Source organism: Chiloscyllium plagiosum, unplaced genomic scaffold (genome assembly GCF_037043375.1).
Source record: "Chiloscyllium plagiosum isolate Xiang-an unplaced genomic scaffold, Cpla_swu_hap1 HiC_scaffold_6, whole genome shotgun sequence".
NCBI lineage: Eukaryota > Metazoa > Chordata > Chondrichthyes > Orectolobiformes > Hemiscylliidae > Chiloscyllium > Chiloscyllium plagiosum.
The window spans coordinates 1993636-2015856 of record NW_028270144.1 but is presented as its reverse complement, the minus strand read 5'-3'; the positions used below and the strand labels follow the sequence as shown (position 1 = coordinate 2015856).

Below are 22221 nucleotides of genomic sequence, written 5' to 3'. Positions count from 1 at the left end.
CCTGCTCTATCCATGGCCACAACATCGAAGTACCAGGTACCAACCCATGCTGCAAGTTCACTCACCTTATTCCGGATGCTCTTGGTGTTGAAGTAGACACACTTCAAACCACCTTCTTGCTTGCCGGTGCCATCTTGCATCTCTGAAACTTGATTTTGGACCTCCCTACTCTCAACCTTTTCTATACTCGAACTACAATTTTGGTTCCCTCCCCCTACTGGATTAGTTTAAACCCACCCCAATAGCCTTAGCGAATTTCCCCCCCAGGATGTTGGTACCGCTCTGGTTCAGATGAAGACCATCCTGTTTGTAGAGGTCCCACCTACCCCAGAAAGAGCCCCAATTATCCAAGAATCCAAAACCCTCCCTCCTGCACCATCCCTGTAGCCACGTGTTCAACTCCTCTCTCTCCCTAAAATATGAATAGATTTTATCCCTCAGTACCTTCTCCAGCAACTTTCTGACCACTGACTGTAGTCACACTGGTCTGTAGTTAGCTGGAATATCCCTACTACCCTTCTTTACAGGGGACAACATGAGCAACCCTCCAGTCCTCTGGTACCTCACCTGTGTTTAAGGATGCTACAAAGATATCTGTCAGGGCCCCAGTATTTCCTCTCTCGCCTCCCTCAGAAACCTGGGATAGATCCTATCCGATCCTGGGGATTTGTCCATCTTAATAACTTGTAATAACCAACGTATTTTCCCTACTTATGTCAACGTGATTCAGAATAATCAAACTTCTATCCCTAATCCCAACATTTATTTTGTCCCTCTCCTCAGTGAACATTCCGACAAAAGTCATTCCGAATCTCACTCATTTTCTCAGGTTCGACACACAGCCTTCCTTCCTTTACCTTTAGTGGACCAATCCTTTCTCTAGTTACCTGCTTGCTTCTTGTATAAGAATAAAACGTATAACATTTGAAATATATCAATGTAGTTTTGTAGACAAGTACAGCATTATGTGCATACAAAAATTGCATGAATATCAATAACATTAATAACTCAATAACATTTGGTGGTTGAGAGTGTGGTACTGGAAATGCACAGCAGGTCAGGCAGACTTATGCCTGAAACGTTGATTCTCCTGCTCCTCGGATGCTGCCTGACCTGCTGTGCTTTTCCAGCACCACACACACGACTCTGATCTCCAGCATCTGCAGTCCTCACCTTCTCCATCTTTTTTGGTGGTGTTAACTGAAACATGAAGGGCCACATCTTAGAAATCTCTGATGTTTTAAGGATCCTATGGAGCAGTGTTAGTGTCTCTATCTCAGAACCAGGAGGTTAGGACCACCTCTGCCCTGGAGGTGGGTCACTGTGTGTACAAACAGGTTGATTAAAATAATTGCAATCTCTGATGTACAAATGAAGTTATGTGCCAGGATCCTGTAGAGGCCCTGAGGCACATCTCTGCGGGAATTGCCTGCGAAGTTTAAACTTCGCACGGGCTGATTCCTTGCTGCCTGAGACTCTGCAAGAGCATTTCTGATTCGGAGCAAGAGTCAGAGACATTAAACAGCTCCATGATATTTAGCTGGAGAGTTAGTCAGGAAATGTGAGACTGATTAAACCCATTCTAACGCCTGGCTAACTCCGCAACCGGCCCCCAAAGATGCCTCATGCACCAGACTGCACTCCACCAAAATGATCAGAATACCCAGGGCCAGACCTGGCACCCCCTGATTTAGCTGAATACGTTGACCATCTGACACCATCCCAACAGCACCTGCTCACCACTTGACCAGATCTCATTCTCCTCCTGAATAGGCTTGACCAGGCCCTGACCTGAGTATCTCCCACTCCCAGAACACCCTAATAGTGCCGTCCTGTCGTGACAGTCCCCTCACTCACTCACTCATTCACTTACATTAATGGGACCCGTAAACTCACCTGAATACAGCAGCCTTTAGTGTAAAATATTGCCTATTGCTAACTGCCCGGAAGTTATGTTGTGAGCTGCCTTCGTGATTGCTGATTGTTTAAAACCACAAATACATTCTCAAAAAAATTTTCATTCCATAAATTTAATATAATATTGTGAACCTGGTGATCTGGTCATCATTAGTACGGTGGGCATCAAATCTTACTGGACAACATTGTTTTAACACAGACACAGCTGGTAACAAAACTGCTAGTGAGAAAGAATAAACTGAAGTTTGAAAGGGCCTGAATTGCCTTTTTAGTTGCCGCAGCTATTTTTCTGAGAGACAAAAGTGGGTCCTCTGCTGGATTTTGAACCTGCCCCTGAGGGAAGTCATAAGTGGCTGGATTATGTCAGAATCCTAACAAAGTTCATTATCCTGCATATCCTTGCTCCCCTTCCACTTGGCATGGAAAACTCTATCCCATCTCTGTATTGAAATGCGTCTCTTGAAATCAGATATAAATGATTTAGCTTAAGTAATGTATGTTATTAGAAGGAATTAACTGACGAGAGAAATTACTTAAACCACTGCCTTTGAGTTCAGAAAATATACAGCCTAGACTTCACTAATACAAGAGTGCAGCTTAGAACTAAAAGCAACATATAACTGCTAAAATAATAAACATAGGGATACTTTATTCCCTATCAGGCATTTAAAAAATCCTTCTTAAGAGATTAGCAAATATGATATTTAATAAGCTTGTGTTACATAGAATTATAAGGTACATTGTTTTAAAATATAGTGTACTCAAGATTAAAATTAATTTTTCTTCGATATCTGTACTTAAAGTTCAAACATAATGAAAATGTACTGAATACTCCTCGCTTCTGTCGGTTGCCTTCTGTATGAGAAAAGTTCACTAGCACAGATTTACAACAAATCCCCAAAGATATCACAAAACTGGCGCAGTCTGCCGAGTCTGCTTGAAGTGGTGCTATAGAAACTGATTGGCCCCTTGTAAATTTTTTGAACACAAGACAATGAACGAATGGATACACAATCTATCAGACATCAAATGCATCCTCTCTTCGTTACAGCAATTTCCTTTCCCTTTCACAATTCTCTTTCAGTTTCCTCCCTTGTATGCCTCCTGGCATCACATGCCATACGCTGGTTGAGAGAATAAAACAAACTGGGCCTGCTGAGTTTCTCGAACAATTTCTGTTTTTGTTTGTCTTCAATAACATCTGCTAGGTCCACAGGAATACCTAGCTAGCTGTCCCTTGTTTTTTAAAACTTTGTGGGACTGTTCCTAGATTTCAGGTCACCATCCAGATCATTGTCCTGGTCTCAACATACAATATTGAGAGTAACAAGTTCGCTTTCAGAGTGATATTATTTATATTAATGTGCAGCTTGTTTTTATTCAGAACCATTTATTCATTCCCACACATCATTTGATGTACCTGTAAGAGTTCTCTGGTAAAGTTCCTATTAGTCTAGTTCCTTGCCCCACTAAACATATAACTGCTTTGATTTTCTCCCATAGGAATAAGAGTCTATTTGCAGTTTTGCTGTACTTTGCATTTGAAACATTCCTGACAAATCAATAATTAACTTTATCACAGAATTATAGAAATGTCCGGGTGTAGAAGGGGCTATTTGGCCCACCTTGTTTACATGGCTTTAATGGCAGTCCCGTTAACTAGACACCCCAAAACCAGGGAAAAAAATTAAATTCTGAAACATCTATCAGATCTTGCTATCATGATGCTTACCTAACTTGGCTTCCATTGGGAAACGATTTGCTGAAATTTGTAGGGATGCAGGGAAGGAATGTGAAGTGTGATAGTAAAAAGGAAACTGGCAAATCCTGGAAATGGTGGAGAAGGGAGGAAAAGATTAGACTTCGAGTTGGTCAGCTAATCATGATGTTAAGGAGAGACCATGATTGGCAGAAGAGGAACAGGAGGCTTCCTCGAGGGGCTGAAAGAACCACTCCTGTTTCTCCTGGTGCAAAAGGAAGTGAGCTAATCCTATAGCTTTGCTGCCAGATATGCCAATTCCTGACAGCACTGGTGGCATCTGTAAAATTTAAATCAAGTTCACTCAGTTTGGCAACTTTAAATATAATAATAAACATCTCATGGATCTCGTTTACATCAATGGATAGAACTTGCCATTGAATGAGGGATTTTACTCCACGCCCACCTGTTGTGGAGGCATTAATATTGATCCCAAAGTACGTATCACATCCACGGAAATTATTAATTATCAGAACAATATTAAAAATGCTGTGTATCTCTGCATTTTATTGCTATCCAAGAACAAAAATGGTGATTTGTATTTCCATCTGGAGTGCATCAAGTGATACCAAAACAAGTCCAGCCCCAACATCTTCCTGGACAATGATCCACTAATCATAAGGATACTGTGAAATGCATTGAAGTCAGTATGATATATGATTTAGAGAAACTTGGAGATGGAAATGCATCTGCTGTCCTTTTTATTTTATTTGGTGTGCTGCTTGTACAGTACAACCTGCTGTTACTGTATGTGAGCAGTGGAGGAGTTGGATGTTTAGACTGGTTGATAAAATGTTGAACAAATGGACTGCTTTGACTGACACAAGCACAGTTTTATTTCTTTTTGTACCTATTCAAGGAAATAGAGAATTTTCCATCATACTCCTGACTTGGATATTGTAAATGATGGGAATGTTTTGAGGCAGGTTCAGAAGTGAATGGCTTGCTGAAATTATTCAGCTTTTGATGTGCTGTAATAGTAACAAAATCTTGTGTATATGTGTCTGTACATTGTGGCTGAGAGTTATTCTCTTTTGAAGTGGCAAAAATGGCAAAATGCTTTTTGAAGGGCAACTAGAGATTAGCATTAAATGTAGCTGAAATTATAATCAGTATTACCTTAACATAAACTGTGGTTTTACATTAAAAACATTTTTTGTGAAGGAATTATTTGAAAAAACTGGAAGAAGTTTAAAAAAAAATTCTATTTGTGTGTTTTCTTACCATTTGTTGCATTCTTTTGTGCCGAGTCACTGTGCACTCTGTGCCAAAGCAGTGCAACTTCTTCATCAGTTGGTGTGCAATCCAAACGCAATCTGTTCTCTCCACATTTAGGGTCTTGTTTGGTGTCATTACTTACATCATCTCGCTGAAGCACAGACTTGGTAGTATTTACTGAATAGGTTGCTTTAGTAACAGTTGCATATGGGGACACTAAATAGGATGAAGGAAGTGTAGTGATGGTAACAGTTGCCTTATTTGAAAAATCTCTCTGAGGCCAAAGGTGTGAGACTGCAGTCTTATCTGCATTATCTTCACTAGAAGTATAATGAACGTCTGGTATAAATTCCTTTGATTTGGTGGAAGAATTGTCAATGACATTAGCAGGCTGCACTTGTGACTGACAACTGGTGTTGAAACTGCCTGTTGATCTTTGACATTGTTTGCTGTCAATAGCAGTTCTGGGTGGAGGATATGGTACCAACATTTTACCCTGAGATTTCATTGCTTCACTAGCTGACTGGGGCCTGATTATGGTCCCTTTCCTGCAGTTGCCTCCTCTACAAAAATACATTTTAGCAGAATGGGTTCTTTTAATCACTTTGGTATGTCCTTTCCTTACCATGGGTTTCTCAGTTATTTTCTGGTCTATGTTTCTAGTTCTTGTAGCTGCCCAGGCTTGTTTAGTTAAATGATACTGAGGCGGTACAGCTGGTGTTATTCCATTGGTCAAAGAAGCTGCTTCTAAAATGACAGGATCTGTCACTGTGATTGCTCCCCTGGTTTCAGTCTGCTGGTGTCCAGAAAGGCTGCAATCTACAGCAGTCTTGTGACTGGTTTTTAATGTGGTCCATTTTGATTCTTTATCCCTATCCACAATTGAATTACCATTGGAGAAACTGACATTACTTTCCAAACAAGGTGACTGTAATTGACTCTGACTAGTTGATCCTGAATATTCATCATCTATTATGTCTTCCAGTACTTTTCCAGTATCTTCATTTGATTCCTTTGTAAATTGATTGGTTTGTTCAATCTCATCATACCATCTTAACTTTTTCTTTGTTGGATTTTTGACAGATTCTGCTTCTTTCAATTTTATCAGCTCCACACTGTCCCTGATAGAGGATGCCATTTGAATCCCAAGTACACCAGTTGCAGACAGTAAAGATTTGGGATAACAATTTTCATACTTTGATACTTTCTTTAGTATTCCCTTCAGTAGGGAGAAATTACTCTTTTCATAGAAATATTTTTTGTTGCCTTTTAATCTTGTAGTAGACACTGCCGAATGTGCTGCTAGTTTATTTTCTTTTCCTCCTGTCACGTTTTTTTCAGAATCAGGTCCTGAAGAATTAAATTTTACTTGAGAAGACTCAAGTTTCTGACTAGCTCCTTCAGAGTCATGTCTACTTTTGATGCTCAGGTTATATTTGTTGGGAGAAATGTCTTCACTTTTACTGGAATTGTCAGCATTTTGGTTCATTTGATTAGCTGCACCAATGCATGCCAGGAGATGGTTTTGTTGGACTATCTTCTGACTCCCTTTAATACTGTCCGTTTTCGTTCTGTCACTGAACAGTTGGGACTTTGGACTAAAGGTTAAAAAGAAGGGTGTTGCTAAAGGCAGTTTCAAAGAATGCAATGTTGCAGGTTCATTTTGTTGCACAGATTCTAATCTGTCATTCACATCTGAAACTTGTGTTGCTTCCCTAGGTGTTGGATCTGGTGTAGACCAGGCACTGCAAAGCCTTGTTGCTGAATGATCGATGTGGCCAAAGGAACTTTTAGAAGAAGGTAGGGATGTTGGTTGACTTTCTATCGAGTGGGAGTTATTTTCTACAATCTTACGTTGATTTTTATTGTAAAATTTGGTTGAGCATTCATTTTGATATCTTTCAACAGAAAAAAGAGAACTTGAGTCAAAACATTCAGATTTAATGTTCGCAGAAGCTAATGTATGTAGCTTATCACTCAAATCTTTGTTTGTAGTTGAAGCTTCAGTTTCATTTGTTTTTGCAACCGCTGAAGAGACAGAAGTTTTGCTACTATCCAAATTGTTGATCCAGGAACTTGTGTGTGTTTTTTTGAGAGGATAAAAATCTCTTCTAAAAGAGTTAAAAGAATGGTTTACAGGTGGATGTGGCTTCATTGTATTATTAGAAGTATGATGATTCTGAACATTGGGAGAATGTGATTCATTTGGTTCAGTTTGGTGTGCAGTGTTTTGCTCCACAGTTTCTAAGCTGTCAAGACTTGATAAGCTTTCAGACTGATAAAGCTGGTCAATTTCATGTCGGAATTCCTGTGAAATTCAAACATAAAATTTATTGTTTACTCAGTTAAAATAAAAAGAACATAATCAAAATACATAACCATAATATTTGATCAGGAGAAAGTGAGGATTGCAGATGCTGGAGATCAGGGTTGAAAAGTGTGGTGCTGGAAAAGCACAGCAGGTCAGGCAACATCCACGGAGCAGGAGAATTGACTTTTTGGGCATAAGCCCGTCATCAGGAATGAGGCTTGTGGGCTAGGGGGCTGAGAGATAAATGGGAGGGTGGGGTGGGGTGGGGTAGGGATGGGGGGGGGAAGGTGATAGGTCAGAGGGGAAGGTGGAGCAGATAGGTGGGAAGGAAGGTAGACAGGTAGGACAGTTCAAGAGTGCAGTGCTGAGTTGGAGGGTTGGATCTGAGATGAGGTGGGGGAAGAAGAGATGAGGAAACTGGTGAAATCCACATTGATCCCATGTGGCTGGAGGATCTCAAGGCGAAAGATGAGGCGCTCTTCCTCCAGGCGTCGGATGGCTTGGATTTGGCAGTGGAGGAGGCCCGGGACTTGCATGTCCTTGGCGGAGTTGGGGGGCTGACCTCACTAAACTTATCTAATCTTGTCAATTTCACAGTAATATCACTAAATTGTTAAACAGAATTGGATGCGACTGAAGCAGTAACAGATTGTAAGACATGTTGTCTTTCCAATCTTACATTAAAGCAAGGTTCCACATGGCCAGGTGGTCAAAAAGATTAAAGAAATGAATAGAATCTCTAATAGAGCACCAATCATTAATAAGATTATTAATTAATTTGCCATTTATAGTAACTTCATGTTTGCAAATTAGTAGCTGCGTCTAGCTTCGTAACACTCACAGCCCTTTGGCAACTGATTCATTGCGAAGGACTTTGGGGCATCCAAAGGACATACTGGGTGCTATATATATGCAAGGAATCAATACCTGATAGTGTTTTCTATTAAATTCACCATTCTTGAGAACTTTAACAGTGCGATCTATATCCTATTGTTGCATCAGCATTAACTCAGAGTTCTTTGTTTACCATGAATAGTCTTAAGCAACTCATTAATCTAGCACTACATTGCAACAACTCACCCACGGCTCTGTAGACAGCACCTTCCAAACCTGCAGCCTCTACAGATACATGGGAACATTTTCACCTGCAAGTTCCCTTCCAATTCACACTTTCTCTGCATGTGCTGAATAGCAAGTTTCTCATTAGCCAGCAGCGAGATGCAACTTAAGGGAAGTTACAGCTTGTTAAATGACTTATTAATGGTACAATGCACCTCATTAACATTCAGTTTCCCAAGTTACCAAATGCGCTGAACAAGATAGACATCATGAATTCACAACACTGAAGGCAGAGCGAGTACCTGACAACTAGCTTCCTAACATGGAAATATTTCACCATCCATTCACTATCATTGAGTCAAAATTCTGGAACTCCTGCCCTGACTGCACTGGGGGTGTACAGCATATGCACTGTAGCAGTTCAACTCGACTGCTGATCACCACCTTCTCAAGAGCAATTAGGGATGGGCAATAAATGCTGAATGAATGCAAAATAAACTTGACAATTAACGCAAGAATTCTGTGCCAAGTCCATGATACAAATGGTCCTTGCAGCAGCTCAATTTAAAGATAACAAGTGTAAATTTTGAGAAAATTCCTATAACTTTTAGTTCACTTTTTCCAGGTCAGGTGTAGGCACAAATGTCTTCAAATTAACATAGTTCTTGGATTATGCACAACAGTGAAAACAAGTTTGTGCTTAAGGAGGAGAGTTCACTTCAGAATGAACTTTGTATAAATAGGTTATGTTGCAGTATATTACTCAAACACATATTCATTTTAACATACAACTTGAGAAATATGTGATTTATAGATGTTTTTATAAAGCACACCTCACCCTCGAGCATTATAGATCTATTACTAAAACAAGGCTCTTGCTTCAACTCATATTATGTATCAGTGTGTTTTTTTTAATCTCAGATTTTCCCTTTCAAACACAACAGGGAACATTTAGAGAAACAGGTAAGGCACACACCCCTTTTGATATTCTTAGAATTTCTTGTTTTCCTGACACATAATGATGAGATCATAAATAAGGAAAAAAAACAATTTTACCAAAAAGAAAGTATGACTGTGACTAGTCATAATAAATAAAGCAGACAAAAGGCAACTGTTGACAGATGTATTGTACACAGAGGGCACTACCCAAGAAAGAGTTGCCTGATACTCTGTAATGCAGGTTAGATTAGGATCAGCTGTCTAGAAATAGACATTTTTAAGGTTTACAAAACTACTGGCTCCTATCAGGAAATCTGACGTTTAAAAAGCTGAGATTATGGCAGGTCTATACAAGTAGGTACATTGATTTTTGATTAGGTGTTCTTACATTCAGACAAGAAAACACATGCAGCCAAGCTGCTAAAGGCATTAAAACATACAGTATGGCATTGTAGACAGCACTTTGAACTATGTCTATGAATGTTAAACAAATGGAGCTTTTTCAATGCTTATTCACAACAGTAAGATTATCCTAACATAAAAATTAAATTTTCTTGCATTTATAAGCATTATCATGAGTTGATTTGCATTTGTGAAAAATAAACAGGGTTATTTGTTCATCCTTAAAGATTCAGGAACATGTGTTATCCTATTGGATATAAACTGACGGTCCAATTGATGGAACAACTCGTGTGTTTCCATTGGAGAATCTTGATGATACAATATAAAGCATGACTAAAAGACTTACTTACGGCTCGCTACATTATATACACATTCAAGACACATAATATCTAACACAGTTAAAACATTTCATAAAAAACAAAAGAATTGTGGATGCTATAAATCAGGAAAAAAAACACAAACTGCTGGATAATCTCAGCAGATCTGGCAGTATCTGTGGAGAGAAGTAAGAGTTAACATTTCTGGTCCAGTGACTCCTGCTCAGTTCTGAAGAAGGGTCACTAGACCTGAAATGTTAACACTGATTTCTCTCCACAGGTGCTACCGGACCTGCTGAGGTTTTCCAGCAACTTCTGTTTTTGATTAGATTACTTACAGTGTGGAAACAGGCCCTTCAGCCCAACAAGTCCACACTGACCTGCAACCCACCCAGACCCATTCCCCTACATTTACATCTAACACTACGGGCAATTTAGTATGGCCAATTCACCTAACCTGTGGGACGAAACTGGAGCACCTGGAGCACCTAGCATTTCCAGTGCGAGCAGCAGCGAAGGTAAGACCGTTTGGTTTTAAAAGTGCTTACCGGTAGCGGGCAGCGGTGTTTTTTTTTCTCTTTCACTCTCTCTTCACAGAAAGAGCGGGAGCACCAGGGGGAAGTGACGACGACCAGAGGGGCAGCCGAGACCCGGAAGCAGTTAGTGTAAGCTTACCTGGGTAGGTTTTTTCCCCCTTTAAAAGCGCGAAGGAGAGGAACCCGAGGCACTACACGGGTAGTGCCTCCCACCCGCCCTCCTCCTCTAACCTAATAATAACACCTGTTGTGGTAAGTAGGTAAGTGCTGAATTTTGCTTGTTGTATTCTTTAGACCCAGTTTTTTTTAAAATAAAAGTTAGCTTTAGAGGGATGGCAGTGAAGGCAGTGCAATGTTCCTCCTGCAACAGGTATGAGGTGAGGGATGCCATCGACGCCCCTGCCGATTACACTTGCAGGAAGTGCACCCATCTCCAGCTCCTCCAAGACCGTGTTAGGGAACTGGAGCTGGAGTTGGATGAACTTCGGATCATTCGGGAGGCAGAGGGGGTCATAGATCAGAGTTATAGGGAAGTAGTAACTCCAAAGATGGCAGATAGATGGGTGACAGTGAGGGGGACTGGGAGGAAGCAGCCAGTGCAGGGACCCCCTGCGGCCATTCCCCTCAAGAACAAGTATACCGTTTTGGATACTTGTGGGGGGGATGACTTACCAGGGGTAAGTAACGGGGCTCAGGTCTCTGGCACGGAGCCTGTCCCCGTTACTCAGAAGGGAAGGGTGAAGAAGAGCAGAGCAGTAGTAATTGGGGACTCGATAGTTAGGGGCACAGATAGGCGGTTTTGTGGGAACGAGAGAGACTCACGTTTGGTATGTTGCCTCCCAGGTGCAAGGGTACGTGATGTCTCTGATCGTGTTTTCCGGGTCCTGGAGGGGGAGGGGGAGCAGCCCGAAGTCGTGGTCCACATTGGCACCAATGACATAGGTAGGAGGAGTGCCGAGGATGTTAGACAGGCTTTCAGGGAGCTAGGTTGGAAGCTCAGAGTTAGAACGAACAGAGTTGTTGTCTCTGGTTTGTTACCCGTGCCACGTGATAGAGATTCGAGGAATAGGGAAAGAGAACACTTAAATGCGTGGCTACAGGGATGGTGCAGGAGGGAGGGATTCCGGTTTTTGGATAACTGGGGTTCTTTCTGGGGACGGTGGGACCTCTATAAACAGGATGGTCTACACCTGAACCTGAGGGGCACCGGTATCCTTGGGGGGAGGTTTGCTAGTGCTCTTGGGGGGGGTTTAAACTAACTCTGCAGGGGCATGGGAACCCAGATTGTAGCTTCAGGGTGCAGGGCCTGGAGTGTAGGGAGGTTAGGAACATGGCATCAATTTCAAAGGAGGGTGTCTGTAAACAGGAAAGTGGCTTGAAGTGTGTATACTTCAATGCAAGAAGTATACGAAATAAGGTAGGTGAACTTGCAGCGTGGGTTGGTACCTGGGACTTCGATGTTGTGGCTATTACGGAGACATGGCTAGAACAGGGACAGGATTGGCTGTTGCAGGTTCCAGGATTTAAATGTTTTAGTAGGGTCAGAGGTGGGGGTAAAAGAGGGGGAGGTGTGGCATTGCTTGTCAAAGATAGTATTACAGTGGTGGAAAAGACGATGGATGAGGACTTGCCATCTGAGGTAGTTTGGGCTGAGGTTAGGAATAGGAAAGGTGAGGTCACCCTGTTAGGAGTCTTTTACAGGCCTCCTAATAGTCCTAGAATCATTGAAGAAAGGATAGGGAAGGTGATTCAGGAGATGAGTGACAGTAATAGGGTGGTTGTTATGGGGGACTTTAACTTTCCTGATATTGATTGGGAAAGCTATAGCTCAAGTTCGTTAGATGGGTCAGTGTTTGTTCAATGTGTGCAGGAGAGTTTCCTGACACAATATGTAGACAGGCCAACAAGAGGTGAGGCCATACTGGATTTGGTTCTGGGTAACGAACCAGGCCAGGTGTTAGAATTAGAGGTAGGTGAGCACTTTGGGGATAGTGACCATAATTCGGTGATTTTTACTCTCGTGATGGAGAGGGATAAGTGTGTACTACAGGGCAAGAGTTATAGCTGGGGTCAGGGAAATTATGATGCGGTGAGGCATGACTTAGGATGTGTGGCTTGGAAAAGTAGACTCCAAGGCAAGAGTGTAAATGATATGTGGAGCTTGTTCAAGGAGCAACTATTGAGTGTCCTTGATAATTATGTACCTGTCAGGCAGGGAGGAAAGGGTCGTGCGAGGGAGCCGTGGTTTAATAAGGAATTGGAATCCCTTGTTAAATGGAAGAGGGCGGCCTATCTCAAGATGAGACGTGAAGGTTCAATTGGGGCGATTGAGAGTTATAGGGTAGCCAGGAAGGACCTGAAGAGAGAGCTAAGAGCAGCAAGGAGGGGACATGAAAGGTCCTTAGTCGGTAGGATTAGGGAAAACCCTAAGGCTTTCTATAGGTATGTTAGGAATAAAAGAATGACTAGGGTAGGAATAGGTCCAGTCAAGGATAGTAGTGGGAAGTTGCGTGTGGAGGCGGAAGAGATTGGGGAGACACTGAATGAATACTTTTCTTCAGTATTTACTCAGGAACAGGGCATTGTCGTCGATGTGAATACTGAGTCACAAATAAGTAGAATGGATGGCTTTGAGGTATGTAGAGAAGAGGTGTTGGAAATCCTGGAAAAGGTGAAAATAGATAAGTCCCCTGGGCCTGATGGCATTTATCCTAGGATTCTCTGGGAAGCAAGGGAGGAGATTGCAGAGCCATTGGCCTTGATTTTTATGTCCTCTTTGTCTACAGGAGTAGTGCCAGAAGACTGGAGGATAGCAAATGTGGTTCCCTTGTTCAAAAAGGGGAGTAGGGATAACCCTAGTAACTATAGGCCGGTGAGTCTCACTTCTGTTGTGGGCAAAGTCTTAGAGAGAATTGTAAGGGATAGGATTTATGCACATCTGGATAGGAATAATGTGATCAAGGATAGTCAGCATGGTTTTGTGAAGGGCAGGTCGTGCCTCACAAACCTTATTGAATTCTTTGAAAAGGTGACGAAGGAGGTTGATGAGGGGAAAGCGGTAGATGTGGTATATATGGATTTTAGTAAGGCGTTTGATAAGGTTCCCCATGGTAGGCTACTGCAGAAAATACGGAGATATGGCATTGAGGGTGAGTTGGAGGTTTGGATTAGGAATTGGCTGGATGGAAGAAGACAGAGGGTAGTAGTTGATGGCAAAGTTTCTTCATGGAGTGCCGTCACTAGCGGTGTTCCGCAAGGATCTGTTCTGGGACCATTGCTGTTTGTCATTTTTATAAATGACCTGGAAGAGGGGTTAGAAGGTTGGGTGAGCAAGTTTGCGGATGATACGAAAGTCGGAGGAGTTGTTGACAGTGAGGAAGGATGTGGCAGGTTACAGCAGGATATAGAGAAGCTGCAGAGCTGGGCAGAAAGGTGGCAAATGGAATTCAATGTAGCTAAGTGTGAGGTGATTCACTTTGGGAAGAATAACAAAAAGATGGGGTACTGGGCTAATGGTCGGATACTTGGTAGTGTGGATGAGCAGAGGGATCTTGGTGTCCATGTACACAGATCTCTGAAAGTTGCCACCCAGGTAAATAGTGCGGTGAGGAAGGCATATGGCGTACTGGCTTTTATTGGTAGAGGAATTGAGTTCCGGAGTCCTGAGGTCATGATGCAGTTGTATAAGACTCTGGTGCGGCCGCATCTGGAATATTGTGTGCAGTTTTGGTCGCCATTCTATAGGAAGGATGTGGAGGCACTGGAACGGGTGCAGAGGAGGTTTACCAGGATGTTGCCTGGTATGGAAGGAAGATCGTATGAGGAAAGACTGAGACACTTGGGGCTGTTTTCATTAGAGAAAAGAAGGTTTAGGGGTGACTTGATTGAGGTGTACAAGATGATTAGGGGGTTAGATAGGGTTGACAGTGTGAACCTTTTCCCGCGTATGGAGTCGGGTATTACAAGGGGGCATAGCTTTAAATTAAGGGGGGGTAGATATAGGACTGAAGTTAGGGGTAGGTTCTTCACTCAGCGAGTCGTAAGTTCATGGAATGCCCTGCCAGTAGCAGTGGTGGACTCTCCCTCTTTATGGGCATTTAAGCGGGCATTGGATAGGTATATGGAGGATAGTGGGTTAGTATAGGTTAGGTGGGCTTGGATCGGCGCAACATCGAGGGCCAAAGGGCCTGTACTGCGCTGTATTCTTCTATGTTCTATGTTCTAAAACCCACGCAGACACGGGGAGAATATGCAAACTCCACACAGAGAGTCGCCTGAGGCAGGAATTGAACCCAGGTCTCTGGCGCTGTGAGGCAGCAGTGCTAACCACTGTGCCACCGTGCCGCCCACACATTTTTGTAAAATAGTTCATAAGCACTTGGTCAACGTTTGTTGGAATATTATAGGGACCTGAACCATGTGTGCTACGATGAGATTTGTGTTAGAATCATGACAGAACTATGGCGAGGTCTTTCTCAATATCAGAAGCAACTTGCTACATTTGTTCAATGGTGAGGTGAGCTTCTCATGAGCAGTAGTGTGTTGCCAGTTATGGGGGATTATAGCTTATTAACTCCTTATTAACAGAGCAAACTGCGTCATTAATATTCACCTTCTTATCCTGGCAAATGCACTGAACAAGCCAGACATTAAGAATTCTCAACATTGAAGACAGAGGGGGTACGTGGCAACTTCAACTCACCACTTGCTCCAAATGACCTGTGTTCGACATAGGACATTGACATCTCAGGGGTCATTTCACTGGGCCAACTACATGCACACCATTCCACAATGTGGCATTTGACATGTGCCAGCCTCTATGAACCTTCATGGTACAATTGCAGGATGCACCAATAACAATCATTACAATGCTGCAGCACGGAGACTGTGTTCTCTAGGACATACACCCAACTCATGGACAGGACCCAGCTGCATCTCTGGCCTGTTCATTTGGTGTCATTGCACTCAATCACTTTGAGCCTATCTGAATGCTCACAGCATCCCTCCCTTACATCGCCTCACCTTGCCTTTCTGTGCTTTGACCCCTTAGCCAGAGATACCAGTCTTATGCCACAGCTGTACTGTTATGCTGTTTAGTGCAGACACAAAGCCAGGAAGCTTATCATGGTTGTCAGCAGTCCTCAGTCACATCAAGGGAGACAGTCTTCAGTCAGGTCCCTACAAAGTAAGTTAAAGACACCTTCTACTACCAGTTCAGGAGCTTTGACACGGTCAGTCAGTCATGATTCTCTCTATATAAGGGATGAGAAACTGAATGTCGAGCAGCTGACCAGTAATTTTGACTCTATCTGCCTTGTTGTGCGGTGCTTTTCTCTTGCAAAGAGAGAGGCAGATATTAATGGAGATGAAAGTGAGTGGCACAACTGTTATGTTCGATCAAAGTGAGGAGATGTCCCAAGTGAGTGAGTAGCCAGCTCAGAGGGCATGGTGGTTGGGGTAGATGAAAGTGAGTGAGGGACAATGTTGCAGCTAATGGGGAGAGTGACAGAGCATGAGTGTTGGACGGTGAGTACAGCCACAAACAAAGAGTAAGTAAGCTCTGTTGGCTGGACAGCTGGTTGGTGATACTAACAGCATGGGTTCAATTCCAGTACCAGCTGAGGTATTACCATGAAGGTCCCATCTTCTCAACCTTACTCCTTGCCTGAGGTGTGGTGGCACTCAGGGTAAACCACCACCAGTCATCTCTCTCTAAAGAGAAAACAGCCCTGTAATCTACTGGAATTCTTGCAAATTTACTTTTTAACCTTAGTTTTTATGCAACACAGGTGCTTATGCAGGTATTTTATTTCTTACTGTTTACACATTGAAAAATAAAGAGTACTCACCATTAAACATTGAGCTGACAATGAGACCTGAGAATGGAAATGGATCTGGGTGGATGCAGGAATACTGTAACAGAGCAACAGTTTGCACTAATAGTTCTCACTTCCTCAGTCACTAATGGGACCCAGAATACACTGTTAGAGCTATTGCCTGTTGAGACTTGAAAATGGGATCATAGCCTGAATAAGCCCGTTTTTTAATGCTTTTTAAATTTCAATGTTTTAAAAAGACAGTTATCAAGTCACAGCTGTAGCTGTTGAATAATGACAAAAAACTTTAACAAGTAAAATATTAGGAAATTTTTGAATTACCGATTGTTCAACTGTTGCAGGCAGAATTGTTAAAGCTTTCAAGATGCCAACTTCGACAAAATTAAAACATTAAACTGCAAATATGCACTTGCATGAAGGAACTGCATCACCCATCATTGTCTATACAGTATTACACAGGGAAACACTTTCCATCCTACTTCAGCCAGCATTTAATTCTATCCATCATCTAGGATATGAAGGAATTGATATGTTTTTAAATATTGTGAATCGTTTATTCCAAATGATTTGATATGTTTTGAAAGCTGCAAGGAAGAATGCACACTGACACTGATTCCCTTTGCCATAAAAGGAAATAAGCAGACAAGTTTAGATGAAATGCTTGGATGGACTACTGATTCAATTCTCCAAATAATTGTTTGCAAAGAGTTTTGAGAAGACTTGTAGCTCAGGTTGAGGGTCTGGATGTAGGTTTGCTCGTTCAGCTGGAAGGTTAATTTACAAACATTTCATCACAATATTAGATAACACCTTCAGTGAGCCTCTGGATGAAGCACTGGTGGTGTAGCCTACTTTCTATTTATACATTTGGGTTTCCTTGGGTTGGTGATAACATTTCCTGTGGTAACGTCATTTTCTGTTCTTTTTCTCAGGGGGTGATAAATGGGATCCAAGTCAATGTGTTTGTTGATAGAGTTCCGGTTGGAATGCCATGCTTCGAGGAATTCTCATGTGTGTCTCTGTTTGGCTTGTCCTAGGATGGATGTGTTGTCCCAGTCGAAATGGTGTCCTTCCACATATGTAAGGATACTAGTGAGAGAGGGTCAAGTCTTTTTTGCGGCTAGTTGGTGTTCATGTATCCTGGTGGCTAGTTTTTTCTGCCTGTTTGTCCAATATAGTGTTTGTTACAGTTCTCACATGGTATTTTGTAAATGACATTAGTTTTGTTTGTTGTCTGTATCGAGTCTTTCAAGTTCATTAGCTGCTGTTCTAGTATGTTGCTGGGTTTGTGGGCTACCATGATGCCAAGGGGTTTGAGTAGGCTGGCAGTCATTTCTAAGTTGTCTTTGACATAGGGGAAAGTGGCTAGGGTTTCTGGACGTGTTTTGTCTGTTTGTTTGTGTTTGTTGCTGTGTTCATTGAGTACCCATTCTTTTTGAATACACTGTATAGGCGATTTTTCTCTGCTCTGCATAGTTCCTTTGTTCTGCAGCGTGTGGTGGCTCATTGAAATAATGTTCTAATGCAGCTTCGATTGTGGGTGTTGGGATGATTGCTTCTGGAGTTCAGTATTTGGTCGGTAAGTGTTATTTTCCTGTAGACGCTGGTTTGGAGTTTCCCATTGGCTGTTTGCTTGACTGCAACATCTAGGAATGGGAGTTTGTTGTTGTTTTCCTCCTCTTTAGTGAATTTTATGCCAGTAAGGGTATTATTGATGGTCTTGATGGTTTCATCGCATTTGAGGATTAGAGGAACATTAGTGGAAACCTTCAAGACCATCAATAATACCCTTACTGGCATAAAATTCACTAAAGAGGAGGAAAACAACAACAAACTGCCATTCCTAGATGTCACAGTCAAGCGAATAGTCAATGAAGCTTCAAACCAGCGTCTACAGGAAAACAATACATACGGACCAAATACTGAACTCCAGAAGCAATCGTCCCAACATCCACAAATGAAGCTGCATTAGAACATTATTTCAAAAAGCCACCACACACTGCAGCACAGAGAAACTACACAGAGCAGAGGAAAATCACCTATACAGTATATTCAAAAAGAATGGGTACCCAATGAACACAGTCTGCCGAATTCTCAGCAACAAACCCAAACAAGCAAACAAACACATCCAGAAACCCTTGCCAATCGCCCCTACATCAAAGACATCTCGGAAATGACTGCCAGCCTACTCAGACCTCTTGGTATCATGGTAGCCCACAAACCCAGCAACACACTTAAACAGCAGCTAATGAACTTGAAAGACCCTATGCAGACAAAAAAATAAAACTAATGTCTTTTACAAAATACCTTGCAAGAATTGTAACAAACGCTACATTGGATAAACAGGCAGAAGACGAGCCACCAGGATACATGACATCAACTAGCCACAACTAGCATGATCCTCTCTCACTAGTAGCCTTACATCCGGATGAGGAAGGACACCTCTTTGACTGGGACAATACATCCATCCTAGGACAAGCCAACAGAGACACTTCAGAGAATCCTAGAAGCATGGCTTTCCAACCGGAACTCCCACAACAAACACATTGACTGGGATCCCATTTGCTACCTGCTGAGAAAAAGAACAAGAAATGACATTACCACAGGAAATGACATCATCAACCCAAGGAAACCCAAGCATATAAACAGAAATCGGGCTACACCACCAGTACTTCATCCGGAGGCTCACTGATGTTGTTACCTAGTATGGTGATGAAACGTCCAAACATTAACTTTCCAGCTCAGTGAGCAAACCTACATCCAGTTTGTAAAGAGTCAGAAACTAAAGAGAATTGAATTGTGTTATTTTCTATTATAATTAATATTTGAGTGTGTCAGGAATGAATGACTGACAAAGATCGTGTATCAGCCACATTGAAGATTGCTTAAGAGGGTTTAAACATATATACTGGAATATTATAGGGGTCTGAGTGACATGGGCTATGGTGAAAAATGTGTGGCAAGATTGCACAAGGAATCCAACGTGACCCACCTCGACATTGGCAGCAACTCGCTCCATCTTTTACACTTTTCACAAGTGGTGTGGTGAGTTTATTATGAGGCCAATTACTGCTTAACAAAGCACAGTGCTCTCGTTCCAACTCATCATGTTAATTTTTAACTTTGTTTCTGAACAAACTTGCCAAACAAGTTAAGACGTTGAGAAAATTTGATATGGAAATCAGAGACAGTGCCTGGTGGATTGAGCTTGCTGTTTGCTCTGAATGACTGCTAAGGTAAGTACAACCAACTGCCGCCCAAAGCAAGAGCCACAGGTGCCAGCTATAAACACTCCTCATCCATGGACACAGGAATCCAGCATTCTCCAACTCCTCTTGATTATCATGGCACTTCTCTACTGTCATTGCGCTCTGGAAGAACATATATGCATTGCAGGGTACATCGGAAATGAGTTTGAAATTCTCCTACCAGGAGACTTTGTGAGCATAATCAGGCACCCAGTTGATGGACTGAGATCCAGGTGGAATCTGAAGGTTATTTGCTTGCTCTCCTAACGTTTGCTCACTTTGCACCTTCCTGGATGTTCACAGCATCCATGCACTGCCTCACTGTGTTAGTTAGTGCATTCAAATACCAGGCAGCTTGCTTTGCTGATAAATTGTTCTCAGTCAAGGGGTGTACCTTTTGTTGTAAAACAGTGCGTTATGCTAATACATCATCTCTTCCACATGCCAGCAGCATACTTCCCAGACACACTGCAGCTCAACCCCCCAGACACACTGCAGCTCAACCCCCCCAGACACACTGCAGCTCACCCCCCCGACACACTACAGCTCACCCCCCCAGACACACTGCAGCTCACCCCCCAGACTCACTGCAGCTCACTCCCCAGACATACTGCAGCTCAACCCCCCTCGACACACTGCAGCTCAACCCCCCTCGACACACTGCAGCTCCACCTCCCTAGACACACTGCAGCTCAACCCCCCTAGACACACTGCAGCTCACCCCCCAGACACACTGCAGCTCAACCTCCCTAGACACACTGCAGTTCAACCTCCCTAGACACACTGCAACTCAATCCCCCCAGACACACTGCAACTCAACCCCCCTAGACACACTGCAACTCAACCCTGACACACCGTTGCTTACAGTAAATACACTGCATGTGTAGCAACCAGACAGCCACAGCTCAAACTCTGAGAGCAGTATTTCCCACTGAAGTCCATGGTTGCCTGTGTCCCAGCATAGTACAGGTAATTCTGCTATAACGCAACAGTTGTGTTCTACTACGACCTCGCACTATAGAAAATCATGCAATGGAAAACAGCTGGAGAAAATTGCACTGTTGAAGGTCCCTCATAGAAAATCACTTGACCCATTCAGTTGAAAATTTACATTAATATAATGACATTCACAATTTGGCCAATCTAATTATAGCCAATTTGCACTGACGAAATGTGTGTTATAGCTGAAGGCTCTATAAGACAAAGGCAGCATCCATATCAGTGCAGGTGATTGGTTATGATCAGCCATCCATCAGGATGATTTTGGTCTGGGACTCCATGCCCCTACTGTTTGTGAAGTGTGTCATGATCAGTTCTGTGCTGCCACAGCAGTCTATCCTGGCAGTGTAAGTCTAAAGTGGAAATGTACATTGCCCAGTCAGTCAAGGGTCTGGGCACTTCTCATGTAGGACTGCCTGGTTAGGTCACTCAAGGGGACGCATTACAATCTGTCAGATCTGTCAACAAAAACTAGGAGACAAGTAATTGGACAGGGAGTAAGTGCAAGGACAGCAGTTCTCATGGGAAGGAAACATAATAAGTTAGTCTTTGAGAGTGGGGGTTGACTGAAGGCTGGGGCAAAGTGGGTGGGTGACAATTGTGAAGTGGCTAGGGTAGAGGCTGCAAACCACTGGCTGAGGAGAGCTCATTATCATATTACATTAAGTTGAAAATTCGAAGTGTGCACTGAGTGGGATTGGGGTGGGGATAAATGATTCGACATGTGAGGGAGGGGCTGCAGAATCCACTCATGATAGGGTTTCTAAAAGGATAGAATATTGCATACAGAATCATGTAGTGTACATGACAGAGAGCTGCAAGGTCCCTATTCCCTGGCCAGCCTATAGCATTGCCCCGTGTTACATTTTCCTGCCCTAGATACTGCTGGGTAACTCATTAATAACTCCATTTTTGGGCACTAAGGCTGCAAAACAATACGCATGCATTATAGTGGGTACACTGTATCTTTAATCCGTATTTCTACCAATCAAGCAAAGCTGTTAGTGTTAAATTTAAATTTTGAGTGTTGCCTTTGCATTTCTCATAACTCTTGTGTTCAAACTGTAGTCTATCCTATCAAGGGTAAAAGATTACACATGTCAAGTGCTGGAGATTAATCACAGTGTTTTATACGAAATAAACTCTCTGTCAATAAATGAGTGGAATGTGGTTCACTGATTCACTGTAAAACAATTTAACCACTGCTTCGCAGATCTTTCAATTAAGTGACGGTCCAACTCCCCTCATTCAACATCATGAGGGGTTTGTCAGGGGAGATGAGGAAGAAGATGTTTAAGTGACAGAAAATTCTGAAACCAGAGGGCACAGATTTAAGATACTTCGGATATTGGGAGTTTATTTTTACCAATGCATTCTTAGGGTCTGGAATCTACCAACTGGAAGGGTAGTGGGAGGAGATTTTTAAAAAAAAGAGATCTACAGCCTGGCAATCTTAAAATGACCCATTTATTCCTATTCTCTTTCTGATTAACCAGTTCTTATTCCATGCTAGTAAATTTTCCTCAATCCCTAATTTTGTGGGTAATGTTTTGCATGTATTTGAAAATCCAAGTACACTACTGCTACTTGCTTCCCTTATTTACACCTGCTAGTTACAACCTGAAATCCATTTTGATATATCCAAATCAAACTGTGATTCTTCAAGTGCACTGTCACCA

The 22221-nt window shown here is 42.4% G+C and overlaps 1 protein-coding gene across 9 annotated transcripts in view; it reads right to left on the bottom strand.

Annotated features, from left to right (window-relative positions):
* cep126 (centrosomal protein 126) overlaps positions 1 to 22221 on the bottom strand; it is a 121019-nt gene that overhangs the window by 46440 nt on the left and 52358 nt on the right. For all 9 annotated transcript variants that reach the window (XM_087987828.1, XM_087987831.1, XM_087987829.1 and 6 more), the window contains exon 6: positions 4901 to 7202. In XM_087987828.1, the coding sequence (XP_087843954.1) occupies positions 4901 to 7202 (2302 nt within the window). The remainder of the gene's footprint in view (positions 1 to 4900; positions 7203 to 22221) is intronic.